This window comes from Sinocyclocheilus anshuiensis, unplaced genomic scaffold (genome assembly GCF_001515605.1).
Source record: "Sinocyclocheilus anshuiensis isolate Anshui unplaced genomic scaffold, SAMN03320099.WGS_v1.1 scaffold394, whole genome shotgun sequence".
Lineage (NCBI taxonomy): Eukaryota > Metazoa > Chordata > Actinopteri > Cypriniformes > Cyprinidae > Sinocyclocheilus > Sinocyclocheilus anshuiensis.
Genome location: NW_015542343.1, coordinates 651,798 through 663,952, shown reverse-complemented (window position 1 = coordinate 663,952; position 12,155 = coordinate 651,798). Strand labels below are relative to the sequence as shown.

At 30.8% G+C, this 12,155-nt stretch overlaps 1 protein-coding gene across 4 annotated transcripts in view; it reads right to left on the bottom strand.

Moving 5' to 3' along the window:
- Positions 1-12,155, bottom strand: part of mid1 (midline 1) — a 68,855-nt gene that overhangs the window by 17,978 nt on the left and 38,722 nt on the right. For all 4 annotated transcript variants that reach the window (XM_016489776.1, XM_016489778.1, XM_016489779.1 and 1 more), the window contains exons 3-4: positions 5,676-5,771; positions 2,100-2,207 (exon numbers count right to left, since the gene is read on the bottom strand). In XM_016489776.1, coding sequence (XP_016345262.1) covers positions 2,100-2,207; positions 5,676-5,771 — 204 coding nt within the window. The remainder of the gene's footprint in view (positions 1-2,099; positions 2,208-5,675; positions 5,772-12,155) is intronic.

The following is a 12,155-nucleotide window of genomic DNA, read 5'->3' as shown; positions in this document are numbered from 1 at the left end:
GTGTAAACTCAGAGTGAGGGTTTGAGCTTTTATTTTGAAACCGCGATGTATTCTCCTGAGTTTGTGTAGATTTATAAATGATTTACCTTACAAATCTGATGAAATGCGCACGTTGCGTTCCCAGATGAACGTTATAATAAACCCAAACACATGTAAATGATAACAGTTCCTGTGGAGCTACTGTGAACAGAGCCGCTGTGTGACGCACGTACTTAAAGTACACGCATGTAAATAATTAAACCGCGCATATAATGCTATAGCCACTGTAATTAAAAGAATATGTGGACATCAGAATGTGTAAACTCAGAGTTTGCGTAGTTTTATAAATTATTTACCTTACAAATCTGATGATATGGCGCACATTGCGTTCCCAGATGAACGTTATAATAAACCCAAACGCACAACAACATGCAGAGATGGAGTTTGAGACGCTCCAGTCCACACGTGTAAATGATAACAGTTCCTGAATTATGGGTTTAATATATCATGAGGCCTTGGGAAACAGTCTAATAATGTGTTTTATGGATTCTCGTCCGTGAAATGCGCCACTTTCGGTATTTTGCCGGTTAGTCGACGCGAGCAAAATTAAGTCGAGGATTTAAAAAAATCGAATAGTCGAATAAAATCGACGAATCGCGACAGCCCTAATGATGACAAACAAAGCAGAAAGTTTTGATAAAATATTACAAATGCAAACTTTGTGTTCGTGGAATAACCGATGAATCGTGCACAATAAGACCGGGAACACACATTAAGAAAGTAGATATGATTTTTTTCAATTTTGTGTAAATTGTGAAATATATTAACGTCAATATCTGTTAAAATGTAATTCATTTCTGTGATCAGTGATTCTAATATGCTGCTTTAGAAACATTTCTGATTATTATCAATGTTGAAAACAGTCGTGCTGCACAATATTTTTGTGGAAACCGTGATATGTTTTATTTTTCAGGATTCACAGATGAATAGAAAGTTGCATTTATTTGAAACAGAAATCATCTGTAACATTATAAATGTCACTTTTGATCAATTAAATGCATCCTTGCTGAATAAAAATATGAATTTAAAGTAGGTTACCAGTTGTTACAGCTGTCGTCGGGCACGCTGTCTCCCTGCATGTACAGCGCCCCCTTACGGTAACACGGGCAGCGGTAGAGAGGCACACAGGTGTTATTGAACAGATAGAAACCAGGAGAGCAGTAACAGCCATCATAACACTCGGTGGCACACTCCACATCCGCCGTGGCATCCAGACACACTCGTGGACACGCGCCGCCCTGAGCCTCGCACTGAGCCTTAGACAGGAAGCTCATGCCGTCTGGACACACACCTGCAGCACACACACACACACACCAGTCAAACACGTACATCAGCAGAAGCTATGCAGAGGCTCCAGCAGGTTTAATAGCGTGATTTACCAGAGCAGGGCTGGACGTTGCAGTCTCGTGTCTGTATGTGTGGCCCGGGACAACCGAGGCCTTCGTACAGCGGCGGAGGAGAACTGCAGAAGCGCTCTCTCGTCTGAACACCAGAGTCACACTCAGACGAACACACAGAATTCTCGTCTGTGAAATGCGCCACTTCCGGTATTTTGCTGGTTAGTCGACGCGAGCAAAATGAAGTCGAGGATTTAAAAAAATCGAATAGTCGAATAAAATCGACGAATCGCGACAGCCCTAATGATGACAAACAAAGCAGAAAGTTTTGATAAAATATTACAAATGCAAACTTTGTGTTCGTGGAATAACCGATGAATCGTGCACAATAAGACCGGGAACACACATTAAGAAAGTAGATATGATTTTTTTCAATTTTGTGTAAATTGTGAAATATATTAACGTCAATATCTGTTAAATGTAATTCATTTCTGTGATCAGTGATTCTAATATGCTGCTTTAGAAACATTTCTGATTATTATCAATGTTGAAAACAGTCGTGCTGCACAATATTTTTGTGGAAACCGTGATATGTTTTATTTTTCAGGATTCACAGATGAACAGAAAGTTCAAAAGAAAGCATTTATTTGAAATAGAAATCTTTTGTAACATCATGTCTTTACTGTCACTTCTGATCAATTTAATGCGTTTTTGCTCAATTACCTTTCCTTCTTTGATCTTAGTGCCGATGATTTGTCTCCTCTGCTGTACGATGTTTATCAGTGTGTCGCACTCTTCGGCCAGTTTGCTCTCTTGATGAGCCGCATTGTGCTGAAATAAACAAACAAACAAACAAAGCAATCAAAATGCATCATTTGGAGGCCGGTAGCGTGACATTGCATGCCTAAAATCATGTTACATGTGGTTTTAGAGAACAAAAACAACAGTGATATAATAAAATACATCAATATTTTATAAAAAGTCATATTTATTAATAATAATAATCAAAATAGTTGTATAATAAAAGCAGAATAACAGCGGTCTGGATTTAAATGAACTTAAGTTAAAAAATTGTACTTACTTTAATGATTTACTTTATTATAAACTGACTAATAATGTCAAAATAATGCAAAAACAAAATCATAATGGTCCTAAAATAGGCTTAATTTCTTTAAAATACAACTAAACTTATTTTATTTTAGCTATTTTCCAATGCAAACTTAAACTTTATAGACATCACATAAAAAACACAAACTAAAACTAACAAAATTAAAATGAATATAAAAATAAAATCTAAAACTATAAAAAAATGTCATTACTTGAAATAAGATAAACATTAACTGAAATAAAACAAAACAATTTTTTTTAAATGTACTTTATTTTAGCTAGTTGCCAAGGCAACATTTCTCATTTTCAACTTTAGTTTTCAACTAAAACTATATAAATATCATTAGAAAAATTAATACAAACATAATAATAAAAGTGCATTATTAAAACTTTAAAATTTAAATGAAAACTGAAAATATAAAAATAGCATCCAAAACAGCAACTATAAAAACAATTTTAATTACTTGAAATAAGATAAACATTAACTGAAATTAAATACAATTTTTAAAAAGTACTTTATTTTAGCTAGGTGCCAAGGCAACATTTCTCATTTTTGTTTAGCTGAAATAAAATAACTAAAACTTCAAAACTATATAGATATCTTTAGAAAAATGAATAAAAATAATAATAAAATCACAAAAAAATAATTATTAAAACGTTAAAATTAAAACTGAAAATATAAAAATAGCATCTAAAACAGCAACTATAAAAACCATTTTCATTACTTGAAATAAGATAAACATTAACTGAAATGAAAAAGCACTTTATTGTAGTTAAAATCAAACTTTGATGCTTGTTATCTCATAATTAGATTTTGAGACTTTAGCCTGGATTTCACAGAGAAAAAAAGTACTTTATTCTAGCTTTATTTTAGTTACAATCAAACTTTGATGCTTGTTATCTCATAATTAGATTTTGAGACTTTAGCCTGGATTTCACAGAGAAAAAAAGTACTTTATTCTAGCTTTATTTTAGTTACAATCAAACTTTGATGCTTGTTATCTCATAATTAGATTTTGAGACTTTAGCCTGGATTTCACAGAGATAAACAGTACTTTATTTTAGCTTTATTTTAGTTCAAATCAAACTTTGATGCTTGTTATCTCATAATTAGATTTTGAGACTTTAGCCTGGATTTCACAGAGATAAACAGTACTTTATTTTAGCTTTATTTTAGTTCAAATCAAACTTTGATGCTTGTTATCTCATAATTAGATTTTGAGACTTTAGCCTGGATTTCACAGAGATAAACAGTACTTTATTTTAGCTTTATTTTAGTTCAAATCAAACTTTGATGCTTGTTATCTCATAATTAGATTTTGAGACTTTAGCCTGGATTTCACAGAGAAAAAAAGTACTTTATTTTAGCTTTATTTTAGTTCAAATCAAACTTTGATGCTTGTTATCTCATAATTAGATTTTGAGACAAAGAGATAGGAGCTGCACTTGCATGCCCGAGAGGCGTTTCAAAGATGGCCGCCGAGTGACATGACTTGCCTTAAAGGGACTTTGGCTCTGCCCACTTTGAGCTTCAAAAACGCTCTTCAGGAACCTACGGGTGACGTCACGGACACTACGTCCATGTTTTTATACAGTCTATGATCAGGACCCTTGCTGGCTGATTTGTGTTCCAGGGCTATTATAAAAAATCTAAACCTAGAACAATAAACAAAAATATTACTTGAAATAAGATAAACATTAACTGAAATTAAATACAATTTTTAAAAAGTACTTTATTTTAGCTAGGTGCCAAGGCAACATTTCTCATTTTTGTTTAGCTGAAATAAAATAACTAAAACTTCAAAACTATATAGATATCTTTAGAAAAATGAATAAAAATAATAATAAAATCACAAAAAAATAATTATTAAAACGTTAAAATTAAAACTGAAAATATAAAAATAGCATCTAAAACAGCAACTATAAAAACCATTTTAATTACTTGAAATAACATAAACATTAACTGAAATTAAATACAATTTTTAAAAAGTACTTTATTTTAGCTAGGTGCCAAGGCAACATTTCTCATTTTTGTTTAGTTGAAATAACAAAATAACTAAAACTTCAAAACTATATAGATATCTTTAGAAAAATTAATAAAAATAATAATAAAATCACAAAAAAAAAAATTATTAAAACGTTAAAATTAAAACTGAAAATATAAAAATAGCATCTAAAACAGCAACTATAAAAACCATTTTCATTACTTGAAATAAGATAAACATTAACTGAAATGAAAAAGCACTTTATTGTAGTTAAAATCAAACTTTGATGCTTGTTATCTCATAATTAGATTTTGAGACTTTAGCCTGGATTTCACATAGATAAAAAGTACTTTATTTTAGCTTTATTTTAGTTCAAATCAAACTTTGATGCTTTTTATCTCATAATTAGATTTTGAAACTTTAGCCTGGATTTCACAGAGAGGCTCACATAATGTTTGTATTTTGTGATAAGTAAAAGAAACACTAAAGTGAATATACTGAACTCATTTAAGCTGATATAAGCTAAAGAGCTGTAATAATCCAGCAGAAGGACTGTATGTGGGTCAAAGACGTTAAGACGTCCGCATCAAAAGAAATTACAAAAGCAATTTTATGTCCATAGAAAGCACATTGAATGTAAGTAAAGTGTCTACTGTTAAGTTTTCAAACAAGTTTTTGGAGAATAAAATGTCAAAATTTGGTTGAAGTAATGTTACGTTGTCATTCAGTGTAACACAATATTTATGTAAAAATTCAAACGACATGTTTATTCTGACGTGTACATATTAAAATATATAAAATAATAAGAGAGCATATTACATTTTATTGTGTTTTAAATGAGTAAAAATTCTTACTGACAAATGGGCAAAACCTAGCATAGTGGCACATTTAAAAAATGTAAAATTACAGCTAATTAGTATCTGGGGTGAAAGTAATTAGTCTTTTAATGTGTCATAAATTGATTTTTGTTGTAAATATGCCTGACAAGATTGTTACACTCTCTTCTGTAAATCAGGGGAAAAATGTATGACATTTCTTTTTGCTCAGAAAAACAAAAACAAAATTGCAATTAAATTAAACGGAAAACTTTTTATTTTTTTTTTGGAAAAACAAAAACAATTTAAAGCAGTATTACATTTATTTTTTTTATGCTTAAACCCTTTTTTGTCTTTGACTCGTGCAGAGATGAAAGCAGTGCTTGCTTTACCTCCACATGTTGGCACGTCTGGATCAGCTTGGCCATCAGGTTCTCCAGCTCACTGTTCCTCTTGATCAGATTGCTGAGGTTGGAATCCAACATGTGCTGCGGGAAAAAAACAACAGCAGAAAGAAAGCTCTGTAAAAAGCCAGTTCATTTCATATCAGCACAGTTTAACTCACTGAGGGAAAACAGCAGAACTGAGTCCTCTACCAAATATCCTACATCCATAACTGAGTCTGGAGAAGCTCCGCAGCTTCCGTCTGAAGCGCGACTCATGCACTGATGCTCCGGTCGGTCGTTAAGCATGTCAAGCGTTGTGTGTCCGCGGGCCTGAGCGCTGACGCTCGTCATGGGGGAGGGAGGAAAGCGTCTGCCACGGATTTGGTATTAAAAAAAGCAGATCAAGTCCGTTTGATGAGCCCCAACCTCATTTCAGCTCGTGTTTCTGCTTAACATGAGCAGTGGAGACCACGAGTGAAAATGCTTTTATTTTGCATTTTGCAAGTTTAATACAAAATGTTACAGCTACAGTGATATTATCAGATGATATTATTACATTTACATTTAGTCATTTAGCAGATGCTTTTATCCAAAGCGACTTACAAATGAGGACAACAGAAGCAATCAAAATCAACAAAAGAGCAATGATGTGCAAGTGCTATAACAAGTCTCAGTTAGCTTAACGCTGTACACGTAACAAGGTTTTTTTTAAATCATATAATAAATAAAAAGAAAACAGATAGAATAGAAAAAGAATAGAGCGAGTTAGTGTTAGAGGTCTTTTTTGCTTTTGTTAATTGTATAATAAATTAAAAGAAAACAGATAGAATACAAAAAGATTAGAAAGCTAGTGTTAGTTTTTTTTAAAGAATAGAATTAGAATAGAGAGTGCTAGAGTTAGAGGGTCAAATAAAGATAATGATTATAATGATAATGACATTATGAGTGAAAGTGAGCATGAAATGGCTTTAATGCAGGGTTATTATCATTATCTAAAACTAAAACTATATAAAATATTTTAATTGCTTACAACAACAAAAAAACATAAATATTAACTGAAATAAAATATTTAAAAAGTTATTTCAGCTAGCTGCCAAAGTAGCATTTCTCATTTGTTTAGTTGAAGTACTAAAATAACTAAAACTTAAAAACACAGACATAAACAAAAAAAAAAAAACTAGTAAAATTGCGAAAAATCTAATTAAAAAAAACTTATATAAAAAATAAATAAATAAATCTACAATCTAACAAATTTACAAAAACTGTAAAAAAAAAAACATATACATTACTTAAAATATAGCATTTCTCATTTGTTTAGTTGAAGTACTAAAATAACTAAAACTTAAAAACACAGACATAAACAAAAAAAAAAAAACTAGTAAAATTGCGAAAAATCTAATTAAAAAAAACGTATATAAAAAACAAATAAATAAATCTACAATCTAACAAATTTACAAAAACTGTAAAAAAAAAAACATATACATTACTTAAAATAAGAAAACACTAACTGAAATAAAATGTAAAAAAACTAAATAATAAAAACTAAATTTTATTTCAACTGGTTGTGAAGACAACATTTCTCTCTTTTTTTTTTAAAGTACTAAAATAAAAACTAAAGCTTAAAAACTATGCAGACATAATTAAAAAAACCTAATAAAGTTATGAAAACACAACAAAATTACTGAAATTTTAACATTAAAATGAAAACTGAAAATATAAAAATAAGAATTAAAACAATAAAAAACATTTATATTACTTGAAATAAGATCAACTCAAATAAAATTAAAAATTAAAAACTGTTTTCATATAATTGCCAAGGTAACATTTTTCATTTTTGTTTTATGTGAAATACTAAAATAACTCAAACTAAAACTTAAAAATGATATAGAAGATATAATAAAAATAAAATGAAAATAAATAAAAAATAAAATACAAATTCTAAAACTTTAAAATTACAAAGAAAACGGAAAATATACAAATAAAATATAAAAATATAAAAAACATTATTTGAAATAACTGAAAACATTAACTGAAATAAAATAAAAATTAAAAAGCTCGTTTTTACTAGCTTTTTCATTCAGTAAAAAAAAAAAAAAAAAAAACTATATGGACAAAAAAATCTAATAAAAAAGACAAGAAGAACACAATTAAATTACTAAAACTAACTAGAATTAAAATGAAAAAAGAAAATGGAAAAAAATCAAATTAAAAATATTAACAAAAGCCATAATAGTACATAAATGCTGCTAAAACAAGCCTGATTTGACAGCAGCACTGGAGTAACGATTAAAATCCGATGATCATGGTTTTTAATTTAAGATTATTTTCTGGAAAAGAAGATCTGACCGTCTGTACAAATTTGCTTAATTGTTTAGTGTCCTAGAAACAGTGCAGAATATTAAACATTTTTCCTTAAAAAAAATATTTAATTCAAATATCAGCTCGGTCTGACCAGTAAATAAAACAGCAAATGCATGTGAAATATGACATTTGAGAGTTTCATTTGTAAGGTTAGGAAATGAGGTCAGTGAGTTCAAACGATGACAAGAGACCAAAGAGAGCATGTGTAATGTGCACAACGCTAAAAATAGACAATCAGAGAGATGGAAATCATATTCTCTGCCGGAGCTCTGATTTATATGACATTTAATCCCTGACACATTTTCTCAGATTATTCATCTCTGTTTATCTTTGGGATTTTAACCCGGATAGCAAATGAAAAACAATCCTACTTCATTTTGGGCAATTGGAAAAACCTAGCAGATTATGCACAAGGTTACAGTGGGAAAATGATGAATATTGCAGCGATGCAGTCATTTCAAGTTGAGTAATAATGCATAAATTAAACCAAGTATTAAATTATGGATTTGACATAATCAGGCCTTTTTGTCCTGCATGTTTGTGCATGTGTGTGTGCTTATTTGTAAGTATGCACGCAGAATTAATCATGAGCGGTGAATCATACGATGCAGGATTTTGCACTCTGCAAAACGACAACATGATTCTAATTTAACCTAATTACTGAAAAGGAGCAGGTCAAAGTGTTTGCATCAACATTAAAGGAATAGTTCACTCAAAAATGAAAAATTGCTGAAAATGTGCTCATCCTCAGGTCACCCAAGCTGTAGATGAGTTTGTTTCTTCATCAGATTTGGAGAAATGTAGCATTGCATCAGTGTCTCAGCAATGGATGCTCTGCAGTGAATGGGTGCCGTCAGAATGAGAGTCCAAACAGCTGATAAAAACATCACAATAATCCACAAGTAATCCACAGCACTCCAGTCCATCAGTTAACGTCTGGAGAAGACAAAAGCTGAAACTAATCCAGCATTAAGACATTTAACTTTAAACTAAAATACACTAAAATATCCATAATCCATAATAACACTTCCTCCAGTGAAAAAGTTCATCTCATGTTGTCTCTCTCATCAAAATCCTGCCACATATTTGTTTAGAGCTGTTTTGGCTTGTAAACAGTGCTTGATCTGTGCAGATTTCTCTCCTGATTCAGACCAGAACACTTTTTCACTGGAGGAAGCGTTATTGTGGATTATTATTATTTTAAAATAACCTTTATTTTTATTTTTTCAGTTTTAATTTCCCTCCCAATTTTAGCCATTTTCATCTTTTAGCTTAAATTTATTTTTATTTCCAGTTTGGTTTTAGTCATTTTTAGGAATTTAAACTTTTTTTTTTTTTTTTTTTAATGTAATATTTTTATAATTTTTATTTTTTATTGTATTAATATTTATCTTTTCTTTTCTTTTCATTTCATCATATTTATTTTTTCACTTCATTTTTAGTTTTAGTCATGTTAGTACTTCAAATTAAACATACATATTCAGTTAGCACCTCTAATTTTCATTTAGGTTTTTAAGTTCTTCATATAATATTTATATTTTATTTTATTTCGCTTCAGCTTTATTTTAATTAACAGAAATAATTTTGGGTAACAACATCACCACTTAGAGCACAACAGTCATTTCCTGAAGCTAAAATCCCATTAACAGTCTCCATAAAGAATTTTATATTATTGATTATGGATTCATATTTTAGCTGGAAGCAACGGTTTGAAGTTAAAAGCATCTTAATGCTGGATTTGTTTCAGCTTTTGTCTTGTCAAGATGTTAACTGATGGACTGGAGTGCTGTGGATTACTTGTGGATTATTGTGATGTTTTTATCAGCTGTTTGGACTCTCATTCTGACGGCACCCATTCACTGCAGAGCATCCATTGCTGAGACACTGATGCAATGCTGCATTTCTACAAACCTGATGAAGAAACAAACTCATCCTAATCTTGGATGGCCTGAGGATGAGCACATTTTCAGTAATTTCAATTTTTGGGTCAACTATTAACATTACCAAGTCAAGCTTTCTACCATAAATGATGATTAAACCTGTTTAGCAACATGTATAGATGTGCAAAACTCCGTAAACTATCCCTACTGTTCATAATAATACACATGTAGAAGAAATTCTAGCATCATTTACCCTCAGGAGACGTTGCTGACAATCGCACACTTGTAAAGCTTCCTATACAGTACGTCATCTTCAGAGCACTGAGCAAAGAAACAGCATTATAATATGAAGCAGAAGATATCAAGTAGGAAAATCCCACATGACCCTGAATGGACCGGCGAACATCACTTACAGTGCCTTTTACGTTTTTTAGGCCACAGAGTTTTCAGTTGCATTTCAAAAAAGCCTCAGCCTGCACAAAAATAGAGGCTTTTATCCGAACCACTAAATCAATAATGCAATACATGTTCAGGTGTGAAGAGCCATAGAAAGGTGGGGAAAATGTTGAGCAGAGCTCCTATTGTTAGCAGGCATTAAAACGGGGTCTATTAAGAGTACAAAACAATGATATCTCAGACACGAACACATTCACAGTAAAATGAAAGGTGCTTAGTTATATAATGTCTCGGATGAGATCTTATTTCCTATTTAAACACAGTTTAACATTGAGATCTCTTTTGAAACTTGTATAACTATTTTGTCTTTGAGGAGAGAATCTAGCTGACTTCAGTTAAAGGAATAGTTCAGCCAAAAATTACCATTTGCTGAAAATGTCCTCACTCTCAGGTCATCCAAGATTAGGATGAGTTTGTTTCTTCATCAGATTTGGAGAAATGCAGCATTGCATCAGTGTCTCAGCAATGGATGCTCTGCAGTGAATGGGTGCCGTCAGAATGAGAGTTCAAACAGCTGATAAAAACATCACAATAATCCACAAGTAATCCACACCACTTCAGTCCATCAGTTAACATCTGGAGAAGACAAAAACTGAAACAAATCCAGCATTAAGATGCTTTTAACTAAAATACGAGTACATAATCCATATTATACAATTTTTTATGAAGACTGTGAATGGGATTTTAACTTCAGATAATGACTGTTATTGTTACATAAAACATTTTCATCAATTAAAATATAGTTTAAATAATATAAAATATAAATATTATTTAACTTAACTTAAAATACTTAAATGAAAATTATAAATGGACTGAAATAAGTATGTTTATTCTGAAGTACTACAATGATTAAAACTAAACCTGGAATAAAAATTAATTACTAAATATGATGAAATAAAAATAAAATATAAAAAACGTGTTGTGTAAATATGTGGCTGGATTTTGATGAGAGAGACAACAGGAGATGCACTTTTTCACTGGAGGAAGCGTTATTATGGATTATGGACTCGTATTTTAGCCAGAAGCAACAAGTTAAAAACATCTTAATAATGGATTTGTTTCTTACAAACACGCAGCTTTTGATTACTTGTGGATTATTGTGATGTTTTTATCAGCTGTTTGGACTAACTGAAATAAATAAGTTTAAGTTAAGTAAATTACTAAAACTAAAACGGAAATAAAAATACATTTAAGATAAATAGAATTATTTAACTAATGACAAAAGCACATTAGAAAATGCAATGCTACATTTCTCCAAATCTGATGAAGAAGCAAACTCATCCACATCTCAGAAAGCATGAGGGTGAGTAAATCTTCAGAAAATTTTCATTTTTAGGTGAACTATTCCTATTATTTTGAAATAAATCTGAAATGAAAACAATTTGAAATAATACTATATAGAGAGATTTAATTTATTATTTCTGTTTAATAATTTCATTTCAATTAACATTAATTCTATTTCAAGTAACAAAAATATTTGTTTAAGGTTTTAGTTAAAAATATTTTTGTTACCAGATGAGAGAGATTCTCATATTCATGATCATTTGCCATTCAAATTATTATGCTCATCATATTATTTGTAATGAAACGGCAAAGACATAACATACAGTATTAGATGTCATTTCTGGGTCACATGTGACACAGGAGCCGCTCTGTGTTTGTGTGTCACACACAGTATGTGCATCACATGATCAGGCAGAGAATACTGCAGATTGACTGAAGCTTCAGATCCTCGTCGAGCTGTAAAATAGGTCATATGATGCTGCAACACAACATACAGCTCAACGAG